We start from the raw sequence: 24362 nt of genomic DNA on the forward strand, positions 1-24362 counted from the left end.
AATTAAAGAAATACTATGAGCAAAGTGCACCAAAATTAGAGGACCTGGAGGAGATATATACTAAAAAAAAAGAGTTTTTACAGCTTGTTTAAACTATTAAAATTAGCTGAAACAACACAATTTTGGAGAGTTTATTGGGAAAATTGTTTATGTTCAATCCACTTAAATTTGTTACACTAACTTAATCAGTTTATCAGCAATCTGATTAATTGAATTCATAAATTGTGTGGAACTATAGATTTTTTACAGTGTAGTTAGATTCTGTATGGGAAAAAAATATCTCTCTAAAGCATTGAATAAAACAATGTCTGAAGTTTTTACCAACGTGTATATTAAGAAAAATATATTTCATAATGAATTCTTACTCATTTCTATTTGTTTTATTTCATTCATTCATGGATTTTCTTTCTGGTTTTGTCCCTTTATTAATCTAGGGTCACCACAGTGGAATTAATAGCCAACTTATCCAGCTTATGTTTTATGCAACGGATGCACCTCTAGCTGCAACTTATACACACTCATTCACTACAGCCAATTCAGCAGGTCTTTGGACTTGTGGGGGAAAACAAAGCACCCAGAGGAAACCCACACGAACAAGGGGAGAACATGCAAACTTCATACAGAAATGTTCACTGACCCAGCCAAGGCTCGAACCAGCTATCTTTTTGCTGTGAGGCAATGGTGCTACCCACTGCGCCACCTTGCTACCTGTTTTATTTCAATTAAACTATAATTTTGTGATTTTTTTATGCAATATAAAATATAAACAACACAGATTTGTTTTCCGAGCTTTCTTTAAATTTACCAAGGGAGCCAATACTTCTCACCACAACTGTCTGTATGAGAAAAACTAAGCATTTTGTGTATTGTGCTACAATACTTTTCATATGTTTGTTTCATTTAAGACACACAGAACAAGAAGTTAAAGGAAAAATTCATTTTAATTATATGGACTATATTAACCGAGAAAATGTGGCCCTATCAATTTCCAATAATTTCTTTAAAAACTCTTTTAAAGAGGACCCATCATGCCCCTTTTTACAAGATGTAAAATAAGTCTCTGATGCCCCTGGAGTGTGTATGTGAAGTTTCAGCTCAAAATACCCCACAAATAATGTTTTACAACTCTTTGAAACTCCCCATTTTTGGCTTTGATCCTAATCGTGCCATTTTGATGCACTGTTGCTTTAAATACGAATGTGCTCTTTTCAAAAAAGGGCAGAGCACAAAATGCCCGTGTCAGTGTAGTGGCAGATTCAAAAACAAGACTAATGTCCTATGCTAATCAGGGAGAGATCATCAAATAGGTGGGGCTTTCCCCCTCTGATGACACATACCAATGGAGAATCTCAGTCAAAGTGTTTCTGCAGACTGTTTTTATGAAGTGTGATTATAAATGATTAAATTTATATATATATATATATACACATACATATATATATATATATATATATATATACCATTAAAAAGCTGATTATATTTACAGACTGTTACCACACAACTGTGTTTAAACCCCCTATAATAATGATTTTTTCATAACAGTTCCCCTTTAAAGGGACTGTGTGTAAAGTTTAGAAACCTTTGTAATCAATGACATTAGTAGCCATTAAATTAACTGCAACCAACAAATTATTACTTGTGCTCACGCCTTGAACAAATAAAGTATAATAGACTGAATGCAATCCAATGTCCCGATATACTCACACAAAGTATGCATTTTTTGAGAAGTAAAATCATTTTGGAAATAACTTTGCAGTGATAAACATCCAAATGGTGCCCACAGTGCTGAGAACCAAGTTTAAATACATATTTCAAGTGTGGGAAGCTCTTTCATGTTAATTACAATACGTACAATAAAAATTACAACCAAACAGTATACTGCTATGTACTGTATATGCAGTTAAAGTCAGAATTATTAGCCCCCATATTTATTTTTTTCCCCCAATTTCTGTTAATGGAGAGATTTTTTCAACAAATTTCTAGACAATAGTTTGAATAAGTAATCTCTAATAATTGATTTATTTTATCTTTGCCATGATGACTAAATAATATTTGACTAGATATTTTTCAAGACACTTCTATACAGCTTAAAGAGACTTAACTTTAGGTTAGGTTAGGGCAGGGCAGGTTAGGGTAATCAGGCAAGTTATTTTATAATGATGGTTTGTTCTTTAAAATATTTAAGAAAAAAAATTAAAGCTGAAGGGGCTAATAATGTAGATAAAATTATTTATCAAAATTAATGGTTTAAAAAAAATAAACAGCTTTTATTTTAGGGGCTAATAAATCTGACTTCAACTGCATACTGTTACTAAAACCATACTGAAACCAACTTAAAGATGCTTAATAGAAGTGTAAGTGTCAAACAAAGTGTCATCAAACAGCTGGCATTCCACAGCATGCAACACATTATGAGCAGAGGCTTTGAAGGATAATGCAAGAAAACGTTTATTGCTAATGTTTTTTTCTCCAATTAAATCTGATCTTAAATTGAAAGTGTAGTTTATCCTACATTTAGGAAATCTGTTAGGTTTGTAAGCTCAAATGGGCGACTTTCGATTGTGGGACCTACGATCTTGCAGAAACATTTGTAGCGGACCTTGTAGTCCAGACAGGTCCATCCATTCTGAAAATCATTCACACACTCAAAGCCCAGAAGTGGATCGAATCTGCAAAATAAGAGAGAGTGGTTGTTAATCTTTACAAATACATATAGAAATAGATATTAGGGCTGTCAAAATTAACACGTTAATAACACATTAAAAGCAAAATTTTTTTTAACAGCACTAATTTTACTAACGTGCGATTAACACTTGCATTTTAGAAAAGAAATGTGTTTGGTTTTCAGTCTTCAGGCCAAAAAATGTAATTTCAGCTCATTCCTATATTATGTTTCAGTTTTTTATTGTGTGCACTGAAATCAATAATATTGTTTTATGCAGTTCCACATTGCAACATTATATTATTTTAGGACACATTTAGAACAATTAAGTTGTGATTAATCACAAGTTACCTCATGATATTTATGCAGCTAACTGCGATTAAATATGTGTATCGTTTAACAGCCCTAAAAGAAGTATTCTTAAATCTTACGTTTGAAAATGGTTTCCAGTTGGCAGTACAGGAGTCCCGGTAATGGTTGAAACCTCAATGGCAATGGGCTGAGCACAGACCTGTTGTGGGAATGCTGTTGGAGTTAATGACAGTGGCTCATAGTCTCCCATTCCACCAGGATTATCTCGATCAAACCACGGTGTCATACATTCTGTAAGAGAATGACACGAAATGTTATAAAGCCAATGTGTTGGTTAAAGCAGTTTTTCATATGAATTCTTTTACCTCTTTGAGTCATGCTCCTAGAAACTTTATAAAAATAAAAATAAAAAAGAGGTCTATCTCCAGTACATTAATCCAAGGCATGACCAGATAGTTATTAGATTTTTCTTAATTAAATCAATTAATGTTATCATGACATCGGGTGAACTCACTTGAACACCATTCCTCTGGACAGGTGAAGCGCACCTTATAATCAGCACATATGGCTCCTCCTTGGTTTGCATTTAAACAGGAAAACCCATTTGTAGGATCATATCTTCAGAAAAATGTGCAAAATGTTTAGGATTTAATATTTGCCAAAAACAAACATACAAAGACACAGAAACAGACATAGACACAGACACAGACACACACACACACACAGACACACACACAGACATAGACACACACACACATACACACACACACACACACGTTTTAATATTTTTTGAAAGACTCACACTTGAAAAACGTTTCCCGTCTGAGATGCTGACTGGCCTGACACTGTCTGAGCCTCTATTCCGAGTGGATTTGGACAAATGGATCCAGAGTATGCACTGAGAAGGTTAGTCAAGAGCTCAGAATCTCCTCCCTTTGTGGTAGGGTCGTCAGAATCAAACCACCTGGTTACACACTCTGATGAATGCAGTACAGAGGGAAACATTAAAACAAACAAACAAAAGCACCGACTATTGTTATTTCTTGTTAACTCATAGTGCACTGTAAAATATAGCTGCCTTAAATTTTTTAGTTGAATTAAATTAACTTTTCTAGTAATCTCAACTTACATCAATCAAAATGACAAAAAATCTTAAGTTAAACTTTGTATAACTTAAAAAATGTAGCTAAAACATGTTAAAAATAAGTTAAAGCAATTTAAAAATATTGTTGTCTTGACTTTCTGTCATTGTATTTTTGTTCACACTTTACAATAAGGTTCATTAGTTAATGTTAACTAATGCATTTACTAACATGACCAAACAATGAACAATACATTTACTACTGTATTTTTTCATGTTAGTTAACGTTAGTTAATGAAAATACAGTAGTTCATTGTTAGTTTAACTCATGGTGCATTAACTAGTGTTAACAAGCATGGACTTGGTTGTTAATAATGCATTAGTAAATGTTCAATTATGATTAATAAATGCTGTACATGTGTTGTTCACGATTAGTTCATGTTAGTAAATGCATTAACTAATGAACCTTATTGTAAAGTGTTACCGTATTTTTTTACAGTGTGCATTAAAATCATCATCAAATCAAAATGTACAATGTATTTTGCTAGTGCACATTTTGTGGGGTTTGGCTTCAGCCACAATATTCTTAACCACGCCTCTCTTATCGTTAGTTTGCTAGGAGAAAATGATGTGCGAAAACAAATCGCCGCACCAACCCAATACTCTGATTAAAACTACATCAACATACTGAAATTGTCACCATCGCCAGCGATCTAGGCTTTGCAGATCGCTGGAAAACATCCATTATCACCTGGACTATAATGCCGCCATTATATTAACTACAAATCCCGGAAATCATTGCTCCAATCATTCCTGCCACAGCTGACAGTCATCAGGACACTGACACACACACACAGCTGGTAACTCATCATTAGGGCCAGAAGGAATCTGCAGGCATTTAACTATTTCTGCTGAGAATTTTGTTAAAATCTGCGGATTTATGCGGAACGATTTTGGGAGAATCTAACTAAAAACTTAATACATGAAGTAAAAAATAATACATTTGAAACTTTTATTTAATGTTTACAATGCAAATCCAATTAGATCCACTTTATTTAGTAAACATAACGAGTCTCTTATATAATATATCTACTAAAAGACAGAAAAAGTACTTTACAAACTGTTTTGTAAACTAATAATATCATTTTCATATTTCAGTGATATGACTGAAATTTATTTAAAAACTGAATAAAACAAATTTACACACATTTACTCAAGTAAATTAACAGAATCAATGATGGGCAGAAATCTGCAGAATTCTGCGCGTGCAGATTCCGGTATGGCCTACTCCTCATGGACTGATTATCTGGACTATATATTATTCACCACACACACACACACACACACACACACACACACACACACACACACATGCACACACACGCGCACACACACGCACGCACGCACACACACACACATTGCTGAGTCTTGTTTTCTGTAAGCATTTCAAAGCGTTATTTCTTGTCTAGCCTTCTTTTGTTTTTGACCTGTGTTTTGTTTATTGTTTATCCTGTTTGCCGCCTGCACCAGTCTCTTGCCTGCTTTTGACCACACTCTTTAAATTGTCTGTTTGCACCTGTTAACTGTTGCCTGCCTGACCATTCATTCATTTTCCTCTTGGCTTAGTCCCTTTATTAATCTAGGGTCGCCCAGTGGATCGATTTACCAACTTATCCAGCATTTGTTTTATGCAGCAGATGCCCTTCCAGCTGAAACCCATTACTGGGAAAAACCCATACTCTTCCATTCACATACATACACTAAGGACAATTTAGCTTACCCAATTCAACTATAGCGCATGTTTTTGGACTTGGGGAAATCGGAGCACCCGAAACCTTGCCATCCCTGGCTGACCATTCTCTGTTAAATAAAGCTGCACATGAATCCACAATGCCGTCAACCAGTGTCCAGTGTAACAGAAATAAAATTCTTAGCAACTTCTAGTTTATCTGTAGTTTAACTATTGTTAACAAGCACAACTTTAGACTTTAGTAATGCATTAGTAAATATTAAATGCACAAGTATTGTTCATTGTGAGTTCATTTTAGTAAATAAATGAACTGATGAAACCTTAAATGTGTGACTGCTTTGTTTTACAATATGAACTCCTATTTTTTTTCTTGTTTGTTGTAGTCCTCTGCAATGTAGTCCCTTTATTTCAATGGTTCCTCTTGTTTTTTGTGTCTTGTTTCCTACATTAGATTGTGTTCAGTGTATAAATACAATGGTGAGTGTTTGTCATTCATTGTCTTTGCATGGTTACTATGTTTTCTCTGTTGGTTTTCTCTATATTATTGATTATTTTATTTATTTAACACAGTTTGCACTTAGATTTAAGCCTATTCTTCGCATCAAATTGCCACAAAAATAGTTAAACTTTGGAACAAATCTGTAAATATTTTTAACCAAATTAGAGCACTTTCTGTTCCTCATTGAAAGTTGTTGCACTTTAAATCTAAAATGCTTTAAATAGAGAAGAGACATAATTACTTCTTTATGCAGGTTTTTTTTAACATGAAAAAGTAAAAGTGTAAAATAAATATTTCAGATTTAAATAATAAAACTAAATTTGTGTTTAAAAAATAAATTTCATGGAATTGGTGAATAAATGAGAAAACAGAATTTTCTTTTCGAATTAAACTAATATTTTAGATACTTACGTCCACCGCAAAAAGTCTTTGGACATGTAAAACGGACTCTGTAGTCCTGACAGGCCCCATTCACACACTTAAACCCCAGCAATGGGTCATAACTGCAGAAAAATAGCACAAAGAGACATTGTATTTATTACATTACCTGTTATGCAGAAGTGTTCTTGAATATCCAGAATGTACAATGAATAAACCTTCTTGACATCACATTAAAATTGTCTCATTTTATATTTAGTGACCTTAACTACCATCTACTTAGAGGTGAAGTCAGAATTATTAGCCCCCTGAGTTATTAGACCCCTGTTTATTTTTTTCCCAATTTCTTTTTAACAAAGAGCAGATTTTTTTCATTAAATTCCTAAACATAATAGTTTTAATAACTCATTTCTAATAACGGATTTGTTTTATCTTTGTCATGATGACAGTAAATAATATTTTACTAGATATTTTTCAAGACACTTCTATACAGTTTAAGGTGACATTTAAAGGCTGAACTGGGTTAATTGGGTTAACTAGGTGGGTTAGGGTAATTGGGCAAGTTTTTGTATAATGGTGGTTTGTTCTATAGACAGTCGGGAAAAATAGCTTTAAGGGGCTAATAATTTTGTCCTTAAAATGGTGTTTGAATTATTAATCTAGCTGTAATAAAAGAAATAAGACTTTCAACAGAAGAAAAAATATTATCAGACATACTGTGAAGATTTCCTTGCTCTGTTAAACATTATTTGAGAAATATTTAAAAAAGAAAAAAATTCAAAAGGGGGCTAATAATAACTTCTGGTGCACTTGAGGTGGGGTACGGGTAGGGTTAGGGACAAGTTTGGTAGTATGGGTAGGTTTAATGGTGGGATAAGGTGTAAGGGATGGTCAACAGTGCAATTAATTATGTAATTACAGAAATTATTTAATGTATTAACATGCATGTATTTAATCAATCATAAGTACTATGTAAAAATTATATGTATGTAAACAATAAGTACATTATAACGAATAATTATTTCTTATACATACTGTCTAAGTTAAGGTCACGTAATATAAAATGGGCCCAAGACTTGCTATAATTAAAAGAATGTTTAAATGGAAATATACTGTTCACCATACTCTGGAAAACTGGTAGGCAGTGCAGGGGTCCCGCTAAGGGTTGTGACCTCAATGGCGATGGGCTGAGCACAGACCTGTAGCGGATATGCTATCTGGATTAATGGCAGCGTCTCATAGTCTCCCAGTCCACTGGAATCATCTCGATCCAACCAGGGTGTCCTACAACCTAAAAAAGAGATAAATAACTCAGAACTTAAAATTTAAAACAAAATGCTCGATCTTTATCACTGTGATTTCTAGAGAACAATCCTACAAAAACAAAAAAGTTTGCACAGTTAGTTCACTCAAAAATGAGAATTCGAAGCTAGTAAAATTATCTATTCTCACGTCGTTTGAATCCTATGAGGCCTTATATACAGTAGATATCTAGATATTTATTTAGGTGGAAAAAGTTGTTAAAAAATTAAAAAGGCATTTTTTTATATAGATACTTAGATATTTGTGATGGAATCCAAGAGCTCTTTGACCCTCCATAGACAGCAATGGTCCAGAGACATTCAAAATCCAGCAAAAAGACATTGCCATAACATTCCACGAGAGTTTAGTGATTCAATGTAATCATATAAAGCTCCAAGAAAAAACTACTTTGTTCGTCAATATCTCTATTATCATATTCAGGGTGCGTATTCACTATGGGCAATATGACACTTAGTATTTGCAATATGACAAAGTATTGTTGAATTTACTTGCAATAGGTGGTACTGCCCGTAATAATAGATATCATAACAACCCAACACAATCTCACGGCAATTCGCAACTTTTTAATTTAGTGGCTAATTCGTATGAATTCGTACAATCTAATTCATACAATTTAGTACGATTGGCTCATCACCCAATGACGGTTGGGGTTAGGGGTGGAGTTGGGTGCCACACCTCCTTTTTAAAATCGTACATTTTCGAACGACTGAACTCATACGAATTCGTATGAATTAGCCACTTACCTGTCAAATATGTAAAATACCTCCGTTTCCTCGTGAGATCAGGCTGAACAACCTGAAAGGCTATTTAGTAGGTAAACAGAGACGTATTTACAGTTATTCAGGCACACAGATTTATTCTTGGAGCTTCGTATGCTTGCATAGAAACATTACAAGTCACATGGAATGTTTTGACAAAGTTTTTGGTTCCTATTCTGAACTTTGAACATCTTGGAATTAATACCTGAATTTTTGGGTGAACTAACCCTTTTAGGCTTTTTTACCTAATATATAAACAACATTAGAAGATATCTATATATTATATAAAACTAGTCACATATTAGGTAGAATATTGTTTTATTTCAATCTATTTTCTTACTCACTTGAACACCATTGCTCTGGACAGGTGAAGCGCACTTTATAATCAGCACACATCCCTGATGCTTGGTTTGCGTTTACACAGGAAAACCCAACTGTTGGATTATACCTTCAAAAACACATTTAAAGCATGAATTAAGGCAATAACTAGACACCATTTCTGTATTATCATGACTGACTCAAAACCTTGATAAACTCACGATTGAAAGACGTTTCCTGTTTGAGATGCTGGTTGGCCAGAGATGGTCTGAGCCTCTATTCCGAGTGGATTTGAACAAATGTACCCAGCGTTTGCACTTTGAAGGACACTCAAGAGTTCAGAATCACTCCCATTAGTGTTAGGGTTGTCAGAATCAAACCACCTGGTAACACACTCTGATGAAAATAGTACAGAGAATTCATCAAGTTAAAAAAAAATCACTAAATTGTGTAAACACGTAACAACTGTAGGAAAACTATGAGATAGATAAGTAATAAAAACAATGTTTATAAAAATAAAAATGATCAAATACTTCAAAACACCCATAAATTATTTTTAAAATATATAAGCATGTATACAATGAGTAACAAAGTATATGTAATGAATATACATACGTGGTTGGCAAAAAATCACTGGGCATGTAAAACGGACCTTGTAGTCCTGACACCCTCCATTCTGTTGTGCATTCACACAGGAAAAGCCAAGTTTTGGATCATATCTGCAGAAAAAGAATACATTTGTTCTCTGTTTAAAGCAGTTTGCCAATTATAGTGTTGTTTTAAGCACAGTACACTTTATTGCATGACTGCTCTTATAGTACCGATTGAACACGCTTGTGCTCTTGAAACATATTCTTAAAAAAATAACCAATTATATATACAGTATACAAGAATGAATGCAGTCAGGGAGTTCTCTAGAACCTTAAACTCAAATTCTGTGGTGCCCTAGTAAAACACTTCACTGATAAATCATTATTATACTGTATGTCAGTGGAATTGCATCCCATGCTCTCAGAGAATTATTACTGTATTTCTCCTAATACTGTTTCAACATTCTTCGCATAGTTGGAGCAGCTAGAATTAGAAATTTCATTTAGTGCATATAGGACAAATGGAAATGTGTTTGACTTAATTTAAGTTTTTCGTACTCTTGAAAATTGTTTCCAGTTGGCAATGTGGGGGTCCCACTAATAGTTTCAACCTCAATGGCGATGGGCTGAGCGCAGACTTGAAGCGGGTATGTCGACAGGGTTAATGGCAGAGTCTCATAGTCTCCCAGCCCACCGGGGTTATCTCGATCAAACCAGGGTGTTCTACAACCTAAAAGGGTGGACCAGAATGGAAAACATTAAGCCATACAGTACAACGACTTCTATTATAGACTTCATTAATTCTTGATAAACTCATTTAGACAAGAATATTTTCATGTTTGGTTCAGTTTAAACTAACTCTGGTTTGATTGCTTTGTTATTACAGTTCATTTGAGGGTAATTCTTTAACTATGGGCACTTTTTATGTCCTTTGATCATATATCTAAAAACATAGTTAATTTTGTTCAAATTCCTCTTTCTTTGTCAAACAAACAATCAAACCGACTTTAAAAAAATGACTACCTTTCTATTATATATTTTTCATATTACTCAACCTCCTTTTAGGTGTCAAAATCGCTGTTTTCACCTTGTTGCACACCCAGAGTTTAAAACTTCAACAATAAAAATAACATTTTAAAATATTATTTATCTGGTATCAATTAATGTATCTTAATAAAGCACTAGTGAAATAATTTTAATATTTTATAGTTATTAATGTGAGACTATTATCAACATTATTTTTTATACAAAATATAGCTGTCGCACAGTATCAGTGTCATTTCCACCACAACACTGTAATGTCACTTTAAAAAGTTTGTGTGAGATTATTTAGGTGGTTTCTATGAAAATGAATAGTGCCATCTGAGAACATGTTCAAGATGGAGGGAGTTTACATTTTTATAAACAACACTTTAATATTAAAAATATTAAATATTGCTTAATAAGCAAATACCTTTATTCTGTGTCATTTTCAAACATGTTATACATTCAAAGATGTTTTTAAAAACCAAACAAAATTAAGGTAAATAAGAGTGTTTTGTATACATAAAAGGCTAGTATCAATTCAAAGCTAATCGGTGAAGCTATTTCTCTTTTTTTTTTTTTTTACAATAAACTGTTGAAATGTCATTTTCACCACTGTCATTTTTCATCACACACATTTTAAAAAAAATACTTCAAAAGTTCTCATCCCACATTAAAAGTGTATTCACAATGTATAAGTTCATGCTTTATTCAATAAATTCACTTTATTTTCTAAAAAAAAAGTTATTTTCTATTAATTTAAATTAATATTAAATTTTAGAGTGTGACAGGTGAACAATTCAGCATACAACTAATTTATTTCATTGATAAATGTATAATTATTATATATATTGTAGAAAGATTGGTTAAATTAGATACAAAAATGATCTTAGACAATGTTTGACTGCCATAATGTATTTCATTTTAAATAAGCTGTATATTGAGATGTGGTGGAAATTACATTTGTTCAGTTCATGATTGAAAAAATGTTTCTCTTCTTATCTAAGTTTGTCCTCTTACAGATCTTAAAACTAGACAAATTGTTCAAACTTATGAGACTGTTACGTTATTTTTTTACAAGTTTTTTTTTACTCAACTTCACAAGGCTAAAAGTGCCTGTAGTTGAAGAATGACCCTTGAAATAGTGTATACAAACCCTGGTGATCTCCTAATAAGCAGACTGAGACTTCCAAGGATTTATAGTACAGTAGAGATGGTTAGTTCAGGTTCATATTCACTAAACATGACTTTGATAACATACATTTTGAGACAGAATATGAGACTGAGGTTTTGAGACAAAATTAACAGAGCATTGAAAAACAATAGCTGGGCTTCCATCACCTATGTTAATTGGAGACCCTATTAATACTTGAATACTATCACAGGAAAAATGAGTGATACTGTATAAATGTCAAATTTCAAATTAAAAATCCATTAAATCCCAAAAAAATGTACCCTCGCTTGAGGTGGTTATGGATGTATGCGAAAAAGGGTCAAAGCAAATAAAATGGAAACACATTTTCCAAAATAAACTCTGATATGGCATACACACACGTGACTCCATGTTTACTGATGTTAACAACTTAATGGAACACACTTACAGGGATTTTATTTGTATTTCTTTTCTTACTTTGAAAAGATTAGCCTTGTTTTAGGAATGCAAACCCAGTTAATATTTTGTGTACTTAGCTGATGGCACCCATATATATGATGGCATTTACATGTGCACTGTAAATGAACTATTGCAACTGTGCTGTAGCTATACAGCACTATTTTAATTATTAATTTACAGTATTAATGGCAAATTTTTACAGTGTTACTGGCAACATTTACAAGCGCAAAGCTACAACACAATTGAAATTGTTCAACTGTTAAACTTTGCTCGTAAATTTGACAGTATTACTAACAATTTTTACAGTATTACAGACAATTTTCAAAGTATTACTGGGAACATTTTTAAGTGCACTGTAAACTAACAATTACAACTTAACTGGCAAGCTACAGCACAACTGTAATTGTTCAATTAAAGGGCACTTGTCAATTTTACAGTATTACTGGCAATTTTTACAGTAATACTGGTGAAATTTACAAACACCCGGTAAATAGCCAATTATAACTGTGCTGTAAAACTACAGAACAATTGTAATTGTTAATTTGCAGTGCGCTTGTAAATTTAACAATATTATTGGCAATTTTTACAGTATTACCAGGAAAATGTGCAAGTGAACTGTAAATTAACAATTAAAGCTTTGCTGTCAAGCTACAGCACAGCTGTTATTGTTCATTTACAGTGCATTTGCAAATTTTTATTCAGTAATTCAGTAATACTGTCAATTTAAAGCAATTTTTTCAGTGCAGTATTGTTTTAGATGTTCGTTTTTGGATGTTCTAACCTTTTTTACAGTGTATAATGCAGAGGAACCAAATGGAAACAAACTACAAGTATGAACACAACCTAGATTATTGTTTCCCAACCCCATTACTAAAGCCACACCAACAGTACATATTTTGGATGTATCCCTTTTCTAACACATTAACATCAGGTTTTGGAGTTTCTTATTATGTTCTTGATTCAGGTGATTCAGTTGTGGTTTATTAGGAAGAGGTTGAAAATGTGCACTGATGGTGTGTCTTCAGGACAAAGGTTGGGAAACACTGACCTACACTGCAAAAACAACAAAAAAAAAAAAAAAAAAAAAAAAAAAAAAAACACTTTTTTGACTTACTTGTTTGGTTTCTAGTCCAAATATCTAAAACTTCTGAAATCAAGAAGGATTTTCGGATTTTCTAGATAAGAAAAAACATATAGTCTTGTTTTAGGAAATAATATGCCAAAATAAGTGAATTTTTCCTTAAAACAAGCAAAATAATCTGCTAATGGGGAAAGCAAAATAATCTTATGTCAAAAGGAAAAACAAGATAATTTTGCTTACCCCACTGGCAGATTATTTTGCTTGTTTTAACGAAAAACTCACTTAATTTTGACATATTATTTCTTAAAACAAGACTATGTTTACTTGTCTAGAAAATTCTTCTTGATTTAAGATGTTATAGATATTTGGACTAGAAACAAGATAAAAAACCTAAGTAAGTAAGAAAGGCATTTGTTGCAGTGTAAATGATAGATGACACTTACTTGCACACCATGCTTCTGGACAGGTGAAGCGCACTTTATAATCAGCACAAACTCCTCCTGCTTGGTTGGCGTTTACACAAGCAAACCCAGATGACGGATTATTTCTTCAAAACACACAATCATTTTAAACACAAAGTTTAGGTAAAAAATGTAGGGTTTCACACAATTCGTTTATGTTGTCCCAGCACAAATTGATTAAGTTAACTTAAAACAACTGTTTTTACAAATTTAAGTGGATTGAACATAAAACAATTATGGTAACCCAAAACAACCTAAGAATTGTTTTGTTTCAATTCATTTAAACAGAAAGTGGTTTGATGAAGCAGCATAAGTATTTTTTTTTCTCAGAAAAAAATATTACCAGAAACATGTACTTTAATAAATAAATATGTTGTATAAACTCACACTTGAAAGATGTTTCCTGTTTGAGATGCTAGTATGCCGGAGACTGTTCGAACTTCAATTCCAACTGGATTTGGACAAATTTCTCCAGAGTACGCAGTGAGAAGATCAGACAAAAGCTCATAGTCTCCTTGTCCAGTTGGGTCATCATTGTCAAACCACTGAGTTATACAACCTGAAAAACAGCAAATAGAAGAAAAGCTGCTTTGATACACAAAGAGTGACACCAGATGAGAATCTTTTAAGAGATCGATATAGTAACAAAATATGCAAGAGTAGAAAAATGACTTACTTTGAGTGGAGAGCGAAAAGAGTGTACCTATAAATAATGACAATACTTTATGACCATACTAGCCTTTTTTGTTATAAAACATCTACATTCATAATCAAACTTACTTGTAACAAGAACCACCAAGATAGCAAATACCTAAGAAAGAATGACATGAAAAATTTATGAATAAAAAAAATGAAATAATAAATATAAAAATGAAAGAAATAATAATAAAAATATAATATTTTTATATATATAATATAATATAATATAATATAATATAATATAATATACCTTGGTGTTCATTTTTCTGGCTTTTCTCAACAGTGGGTCTAACAAATAAATAAATAAATAAATAAATAAATAAATAAATAAATAAATAAATAAATAAATAAATAAATAAATAAATAAATAAATAAAAAAGATAAATAAGCACAACTCCAAAAACACTTGATCATTTTAAATAATGACTTGTATATAATACATAAACATTATAAACTCACCAGATATTACTTGATGACTCTTCTATTATATATCAATATCCACCACTGTATTTGACCATCACTAAATGCAGGGTTGTCTGCACAACATCTGTTTTGATGGCTGAAATTGGTTCTCTTTTAAAGCAGACGGGCTCCTCCCAGACCTTTTGGAGTAGCATCAGTTATCAGCTTTGACCTGATTCCTCACCTCTTTGTATTCACCTCCGCCCATCTCACGTGAAATACCACTGTCAAGTATTCTCTGGGGGGTCCTGAATAGGGATTATTTTTGGTCTGGTCTGAGACTTATTTTTTTGTTCTTCACGTAAACAAACAGAGAATGTTGTTATAATATGTGAAAGCTGACCGTGCTAGATGCATTAGAAAGAGATGATACAGCAACTGTAACCCTTTACAATATACTTTACACAAGAAACTAGGTCACAGGCTTTTCTTTTTTACTTATTGGGGAAGAAAAGTATATGTGTCAATTTCATAACATATTTACAGGTGCCATTGTGATATACAATACTCCGATCACATAAGACAAGACAATGAATGACATTCAATACTGTATGTAATATTAGTCTCTGTTATCATCAGAATGTGTCTTAAGTTTCAGCACAGAATTCCCAGCAGAATATGTATTATATCATACTGAAAATGTCAACTTTTAAGTGGGACTACATTTTTAAAAAGTAGTTTTTTTTTATATCGTCACCTTAAAATTACAAGGTTCTATCTGACATTGTCAAAATTGAGTTATTGACATATTCTTATTAAATGACAACTTATTTAAATTACAGGATGTTTACATTTTAAGACTTTTTATAAAAAAACAAACAAAAAAATGTTACACATATTCTGTTTGCTACGAAATGCAAAAACTTTAAAGCTCAATATCTTAAAATCATTCAGGACGCAGATAGAACCTTACAATTCCAAGGTGACTATATGGTCCTTAAATGCAAATGCTTGGCAGCGCAATGAATTTTAAATGAAAAGAAATGTCTCACAAAACACAACAGAATCCAGAACACAGTAGAAAGTCAGAGACAACCTTTCAAGTTTTCAGCCCTTATACGTTTTTCTTATACATATATCTGCAGACAGCAATAAAAGTAAAAAAAAAAAAGAACATTAAATTAAATTAAAAAACTTTAGAACAAAAGTTTCACACAATGACACCAAGGCAAAAATGTGTAAATATGAGAAAAGTACAAAATATGAGAAATAAACTTACCTTTGAGAAGAAACAATGTCAGATGTAAAACAAAAAGTTACAGTTCATTGTTTATTTTACTGTGAAAAGATGCCTCCAGTCCTATCCTGACAGACATTCAGCAATAGCCAGGTTGAAAAGTAATTGACTCGCATACAGTTATCTGACTGTTATGCTATCCCCAGTAGTAAAGCCATGCAGTTGACTTTCATTGTGGCCATTTTTTATATTTTGAACCAATATGAATTATACGGTTGTGTAAAAGTATGTTATGTATTGTTATAAATGTACACTAGTCCATGAAAAAATCATGTACTGTATATGATAGCATCCCTTATCAAACTTAACCCCGTCTTGTTTTACAGAGACTGTAAAGCCGTGTATTTATACTTCTGCGCACTGTCTGTGTTCCTCTGGAATAACACATCCGAAACACTAGCTGGCAGTGGGTGTCTATGTTTCTCTGTGTCGAGTTCCTTTGGTGGTGTTTTGTTTGTCCTGAACGCTTTTTTAAAGTACAAGTGGCTCAAATTAGCTGATATTGAGTTAGGAACGACGGACCTGCAACAACTGTAATCATAAGGAAAAAACAAAGCAACAGTCTCCATCCGGAGCTCCTTTACGGGACTCCACACTTGTAAACACTCGCTGCATCACGCTCATGCGGCTCTCACCTCCACCCACACTCGTCAGCACTACCAAGCCGAGCAATCACAGAGCTTGCGCTGTGTACCCGTTACATGTTTTGAGAGGTGCTCGTCAGCGATGTCGACGGCCACGGCGAGGGATTATGTGTCCACGCGTAGGCTGCGTCGTTGCATACGCGTGCGCTTGACGCAGAAGTATAAATCAGCCTTAAGCCAGCATCGTCCGACATCAGTTCCTGACTTCTAAAAAGCACTGCTAAAATGGTCAAACCTTCAATGGAATAATAATAATAATTCCTTATATTTAGATAGCACTTTTCTGAACACTCAAAGCGCTTTACACATTGAGGGAATCTCTTGATCCACCACCAGTGTGCAGCATCCACCTGGATGACGCGACAGCAGCCATATTGCGCCAGACCGGGGTTTGTCAGGAGGCCATGATAGACAGAGGCCAGTGGGCACAGCCACAGAGAGTCAGGACTTCGGTTTAACATCTCATCCGAAAGATGGCGCTCACTGAGTAGTATAGAGTCTCCAACACTATACTGGGGCATTAGGACCCACACAGATCACAGGTTGGGCGCCCCCTATTGGTCTCATTAACACCACTTCCAGCAGCAATCTAGCTTTCCCATGTGGTCTCCCATCCAGGTACTGACAGGATGCAGACCTGCTTAGCTTCAGTGGGCAACCATGTGAGAGTTGCAGAGAGCTAGCTGCTGGCAGGATGTCCTTTGGAGTATGGAGTCCAAGGGTGTAGAATTGCTCTACATTAGTGGGGACCTATAAATCTAGACTGAAATCGGGCTTTGCAAAGAAACTAATACGGACTGATGGAAAGGGTGCAGGATAATAGTTTCACCGAGATTCAATAATCCCGATTATTGTTTTTACGTAATCGTTGGCCAAATTCAAAAATGTATAGAGAGAGGGAAGTGTAACCCCAGACTTCCCTCTCCCTATCCTACCAACACTGCTGCTCTCACAACCTAGATAAAGTCAAGAATAGATGGATGGATAATACAATTTCAGCCTTATTTAACTGTCAGCAGGCACAGTTCACATTATGTATACTGGCCATCCGTCGACAGTTTTGTTCGGTTATAAAACAGCAGTTGCCTTAATCAGGATTTGATCTAATCAAATCCAATATAAATGTTAAATAATACAAGTTAATACATACAAATGGCTAACTGCCAACTGGTTAAAAATGTTTTTCTTTTAAACTGCAAACACCGTAACAAGTATTAAACCCTTACGTTATGTTACCTTCCAAATTAACAAAGTTTAATTCGCAATTTGTATTTCGCAAGTTTATGTAAGCATGGAAAAATGCTTAATGTACCTTGTTGAGTTACATGATGGCTCGGTCTTACCATGTGGTAAAAAGTGAATTACTCTATGCAGATTTACATGATTATATCCAAATTATGTTGATTGAGGTTTCCTTTCATACAATTTTGATTTTTTTTTATACAACAATGAATCACTACAAACACCAAAGTGCAAGTTTATTTTACTTATAACATTTATACACGTTGTAATATATATTTTAACTTAATAAAATAAATATTTTGGATGGTTCACTTTAAGTTTACGAAAAAAAAGGCTACATAAAAATCTCACAAAAAACTGTTTCCACAATGTTATAAAATAAATAATAAAACGAAAGTATTTATTTAGAAGTTTGTAGAAGATTTAGGGAGAGGTTTGTGTTAACAACTAAGCCTATTTTAGCGATTTAACCAAGATCCCATTCATAAAACCCATTGACTTTGGGAACTCCTAAAATAAACTCGCTTCCAGGTTTTTGCATACAATTTGATGTCGCAGTTCCTCCACTCTATTAATTCACCTCCAAAGTAATATTGTTTTGCTGTTATACTACGTTTTTACCATATCAGATTTCACTCACATTCAGCTTGGTTTCAGTCATGCTGACCACGGAAAGCTGTAAATGACTTTTGTTTGATTAGTGCTTCATACATGACTACACTTTTAACAATTACCCTGCTTTTGTGCACACGTTTGCAACCACACCTTTACAATGTTACAACAACACTGAGAACAATGAGCCTCAAAAATAACATCAGAGATATGTTTACATTAGAACCTTTACTCATCTTTCAAGAAAAATCCTACAATCATTACTGACATGAAAATGGCTTCCAACCTGCCAAACACTGAAGTCAAAAAGTCATGTATTGCTACTAGGGTAAATGAGCAGACTAGACACACCCTAAAATTACAACTGGATTCCTCTGCTTCCTCAGTCTTGATGTCCTCTAAAATCTCAATATGAAAACAAAAACACACAGAATAAGTATAGCAGTTGACAATGCGAAAAACAATATGCTTTGAAGCCTTTTTCAGGCTTGCAAATCAATGATGACAAAAGACAGAATCATAAAATAATAAAGGTGAAGCAACTTTAATTAAGCAGTAATGCTCCTTTTTTGTTTAAAAGAAAATTAACAAACAAGGCTTAGTCATATAAAACAGTGAAAAAGACACACAGGAGCCAAAGTGACCTCTGACCCTTGTCTGGCCCATGCGGGCGAGCATGTTCATTACAGCTCTAAGTCACAGCACTAATAAAAGAGATCTTTCACTAAGCAGTTCATCTATTCTGTTTGATCTACCAGTTTGTTCTTTCATTCCTTCATTTCGGACCATCTCATTATCACCCAGTCATTTCCTGTACTCAACTATTGAGCAAATCACCCTGAAGGGATGCCATAATTTCCATGAAGTCTTTTTGTTCATTGCACACCATGTAAGACTCCTCCAGAATATGAATGAAATGACACCTCAGTAAATCCATTTACACAAATACATCATGCACAATAATGTGTTAGTGAGGCTGTTAACAACAAAACTGTGAGCAATAGACAACACATAAAAGACATTTTAAACAACATTTGAAACTGCAATGTGATTTTTACCGAATATCTGAGATCCACTACTTGAAACGTAACAATAATTCTAGTCCTCTCATGAAGAAAAAACATCACCAATTAAAGAAAAATCTACAATTTACTAAAATAAACTTTACTTCTCCGCACTTTGGCTTGAGGGATTGTAATCAGTAAACAATATTTTACTTTATTGTAAAGCTGTGGCTTTAATTACAACAAACGAGACCCATCCAGAGGAGAAATATTACAAAACACCAAAGCTGTAGTTATGCGCTTGTTTTGTTGCTTTTGTCATGTCTGAATTTAGCACCATGTTTCATTTTTGATACCAGACACAATGTTACCAAGCATGGAAGGTATAACATATTAAACATACACAGTCTACACAGTGTATGATCTCCCAATTTGTATCTTTAGCAACAATCTTCACCTGAGATGCATCTTGATGTCTTCTTTGCTGTGACCTCACAGAAAGCCAATTAGTATGGAAGGTGATTGAGGCCAAAACGTCTTGAAACACCATAAAACTGATTGCGCCAATGAACATCCATTAGACTATCCATGTTCCCTTCCGTTTTAAAGTTTCACATTTATAGGACAATGTTTTCAAAACAATCAAAACCACTGTATGCTGGATTTTGGAGCTTTTTAGTAAACAGTACCTGTAGGAAAGTGACGTTGTGCAGTCGAAGGCATATCTGCACGGATGTGTGTGGGTGGGTATGTGTATATGACATGTCTCTGCTATTGGTTGTAATGTAAAGTAAATCGACATTTTGCTGATGAGTCATTAGGAAGCACTTGAACAACAACACTACCAGGGTTCTGTTCACACCAGACGCGGATGAAGCCTCAAGCGCGAGTGATTTACATGTTAAGTCAATACAAAGATACGAATAGACATCCTACGGTGTGTTTTACGTGAATGATGCGATTTCCGTGAATGAAGCAGTGTGAGTTGAGCGTTTTGCACGTTTCATGCACTTAACGTGTATATCGATTTGGAAAATCTTAACTTCAGCGGACATTCGCACCTTGTGAACTAATCAGGAACCTTTTAGTGTAGGGACGTAATTATGACATAATGCCTGCTGTTGGTGTTTTTGTGGAAAATTCTCTTTGCCGACACGGGACAACAGTTCATAAAACTGTGCTTGGCTCAGTCGGAAGCACCGCTGAAAGCTTCCATCATCCTGGTACAGTTTCTGGAGGAGTTGATGAACTCACAGAGCTGGGTGCACCTCTGAATGGATCTAGTAGACTCAGACACAGCGCCAAGCGAATCGACGCTGTGTATCAGCCTTCCTAAAGCACATAAACACAGCTATTCTCTCGATAAAATCCATGTTAGCCATTTAGCAATGAAGCTAGAGTCAATGGGAACATGATGCCCTGCCCATGACAACAATCAACATATATTGTGAGTGAATTTGGTGAGCGAATGAAGCGAATTTGACACGAATTAAGCGAGCAAACTCAAAATGTTCATGCGTCTATTTATGCGAGAATAGAGCGATTTATTTGTGCATTCCACGTCTGGGGTGAAGAAAGCATATCACTGTTGTGTGTTTTTGTGCTAGCTTTTAATCTTAATCACCCTAAACACTTAATACACACTCTAACTGCGTCATTGTTTTCAAAAACTCCCATTTGCAGGTGTTTACACTGACATGAAAATGGCTGCGTTTTTAAAAACGTCCAGTTTGCGTGATTTATGTGTTTTCAGTCACCATAAAAGCTTGTAACTTAAGTTATCATGTAAACAAACAGGCATAAAACATGCTCATTTTTAGTTAAAAACATTGTCATTTAAAAAGCCCCTGAATTAAAAATATGCATATGTGATGATACAACATCAGATGTCATGTTTATTCACAAAGTATTTTGTGATGGTAAACAGGTATGTAAATATTAGATGTTGCGATGATATTTGGTATGTGATTTCAGTGATATTATATATATATATATATATATATATATATATATATATATATATATATATATATATATATATATATATGTTCAATACCGCCACACTAACATCATCAAACTGAAGCAATGAAATGATCAAATTTAAAAAAAGAAAAATGTATAAAACTTTTGACCCCGATCACCTTTCATAAACCCAAAATATACTTCAGTTTTTACATGTACGCTGAGTATGCGTATGAACTGCGTGTGAAGTGAATTTTGTGCTCATTTTTTACCCAAACAATACAAGGTAAGCAAATCTCACGTGTTTTAAATATTTTTGCACTACTTTGTTTGTCCACAAGATGACATTACTAAACCGGACCATTAATTCACAGTCAGGAAAAACTAAACAAGAAAAAGTATGAAGACATTTCATAATTTCTAGAGTGAAGAAAAAGTGCAGACAATACTGAATATTCAATCATGCAAACATTGAGCTTGTGTGTTTGCTTGGAAAGGCTGTGTGTGTTCAACTTTGCGCACATGCTAGCGTATGAATAAAAACAGAAGTATATTTTAGCCTTCAGCATGCTCGCCCCCATCGGCCCTCATACAGAGTAAAAGAAGGCAGCAGAGTCTTCAAGTATGAACACAGCTCAGTACTAAACCTCAGACACGCAATAGAGCCTAGAATCAACAAATGAGCAGGTTATTGTTAGCTTTGCATTTCCCCCACAAATATAATATATATAGATAGATTAATATGCTTATAAATAAAAATTCAGTGCTGTAAAACATCTCCGATTCCATAGGATCTGACCCACCATAGAAGGCTCATCATGTTTATCATTATAACTATTATTTCTTTCTCTTTTCTTGTCATGGCTAAAAAGCTTCTGTTCGGAGTATATAAACTGAGCTTCCGTGTTAATAAGTCCTTCATTGAGCATACACTGAAAAGTTGAAGACTTGTTAATATCGTTAATTTTCCTCTTTCTCTTTTTGGTTTAACGCAGAACAGAGCAAAAAATCCTTTCTTTCTTTCCTGTGTGTGTTTTTGGTTGCGGTGAAACGTTAAGAAACACATGTCAGAGTGTGTCTCTTAAAGTGTGACTGTCGTCCTGTGAGTGTCTGAGAAATGCAGGATTCTCAGTGTGACTGTGGATGAGGGTTTTTCTTTTCTGTAGTCTCTGGTAGTGTTTTAGTACTGTGCTTATGTTAAGCAGCGCTCTACATTGATGCCCTCTTCTGCGTGAACCTGCAGGTCTATGGGTCGCGCTGGCTGTTCTCCTGGTCGAGCGTTCATCAGCGACAGGTTCTTCACACAGCCTGTCATGCCTGATGAATACTTCCCTCCGGTCAAAGCTTGCATGTCTGGAGCTCCACCTACAGGAAATACATGTAATTAGTCTGAATTTAGATTAAAATGTTGTTGATGATGATGGCACAGTTTTTCTCATGGATGTCTGCTCCAGGATGGAGTAACACGTATGTCTTTATGATTATTAATAAAGTAAAATGTTTGAGGGCCTAGATTATATTATGACCTTAGTGTCATCCCACTTCAGAGTAAATCTGAAATAATATGAGTGTCATTGCTTTTTCTGTAAGCCAAATTATTTGTTTTCTCATGATCTACCAAGTCAGGTCAGAGGTCACGGAGACCTCTTGAGTAGACCTGAAGAATTAGAAACAACTTTTTCCTGAGTTGTTTCTTGAGTCATTTTTTGTTGAATCTTTTAAAGTAAATTCCTTTGTATGTACTGTTAACTCACAGTTTGGATGTTGATTGTACCAGTTTTTAACAAGATTGTACACAAAACAGTCTCGAGTAAGAAACGTTGTAATTTGTGTCTGTATCTTTTATGCATGTGGTATCCATGAGTATTACAGGTCTGGGGTCAGCTCTAAATAGCTTAGTGGCTATCTGACTTTTGCATGTGATGCCTAAGTAATCATTGGAAGATACTGTTCATAATAGTGCACACACACTTGTGCGCACATGGATGTTTTCCAAGTCTATCTGGGTTTTAACTAATCAGGTTAAAACGCCTATATATATGACACAGTTAATGACGCCATGTGAGAGCTGCCTACGGACTTTATGAGAGATGTGCTGCAAACCATTTTCAGTAAACTTTCTTTTTGAATCTCTGACTTTTTTCATCTGACAAACTGATCATTTTTGGGTTGAAACAGTTGGTCCCCCTACAATGACTTTAAGTAATTTCTATATGTATTATTTGGGGGGGGGGGGGGGGGGGTCTAACTTTAAGGCGGGTTTTACAAACAGTAGTACTGTTAAAAGTATACCCAGCTTACCCAGAAATGAAAATTTATATATATATATTTATTTTTTTTATTTTTTTTATTTTTTATTTTTTTTATTAAGTATTAAAAAAAAAACAGTAGTAGCCATTGACATTCATTGAAAGAAAAAGCAATACTATGGAAGTCAATGGTTACAACATTCTTAAATATATCTCTCTTGGGTTCAACAGAACAAAATAAAACTCTTACTGAAGTCAATGGTGAGAATATGATGATACAATTGAATTTTTTGTGTGAACTATCCCTTTAAGTATTACAACAATTTGCACTTTTGATTTTAATATTTAAAAAATGCTATATTTTCTGCATCATACTCTAATGAATGTCACATAATGCCTTTTT

General features: G+C 34.1%; 2 protein-coding genes across 51 annotated transcripts in view; both read right to left on the minus strand.

Annotated features, from left to right (window-relative positions):
• Positions 1-2430: 2430 nt before the first annotated feature.
• muc5.7 (mucin5.7) lies at positions 2431-15096 on the minus strand. The gene is made up of 16 exons (XM_087307247.1): positions 15007-15096; positions 14798-14835; positions 14629-14659; positions 14525-14551; positions 14236-14407; positions 13831-13934; positions 10230-10401; positions 9697-9800; positions 9303-9477; positions 9108-9211; positions 7808-7973; positions 6716-6807; positions 3777-3951; positions 3489-3592; positions 3094-3265; positions 2431-2669 (listed from the first exon to the last, which is right to left on the minus strand). Exons 2-16 carry the CDS (start codon positions 14807-14809, stop codon positions 2504-2506), a joined length of 1776 nt encoding a protein of 591 aa, XP_087163373.1. The 5' UTR covers positions 14810-14835; positions 15007-15096; the 3' UTR covers positions 2431-2503.
• A 4176-nt stretch (positions 15097-19272) lies between these two features.
• The window catches only part of hspg2 (heparan sulfate proteoglycan 2), a 187124-nt gene continuing 182034 nt past the window's right edge, over positions 19273-24362 (minus strand). For all 50 annotated transcript variants that reach the window (XM_087307235.1, XM_087307240.1, XM_087307232.1 and 47 more), the window contains one exon: positions 19273-23075. In XM_087307235.1, coding sequence (XP_087163361.1) covers positions 22903-23075 — 173 coding nt within the window. In that variant the 3' untranslated portion in view covers positions 19273-22902. The remainder of the gene's footprint in view (positions 23076-24362) is intronic.

This window comes from Danio rerio, chromosome 23 (assembly GCF_052040795.2).
Source record: "Danio rerio strain M-AB ecotype USA chromosome 23, GRCz13ab, whole genome shotgun sequence".
Classification (NCBI taxonomy): Eukaryota; Metazoa; Chordata; class Actinopteri; order Cypriniformes; family Danionidae; genus Danio; species Danio rerio.

Coding starts and splice junctions, on each gene's coding strand:
- muc5.7 (XM_087307247.1), bottom strand. Junction 6,808..7,807: donor CTGCCTACCAGTTTTCCAGA/GTATGGTGAACA, acceptor ATTTTTCTGCAG/TTATGACCCATTGCTGGGGT. Junction 2,670..3,093: donor ACTGGAAACCATTTTCAAAC/GTAAGATTTAAG, acceptor CTTATTTTGCAG/ATTCGATCCACTTCTGGGCT.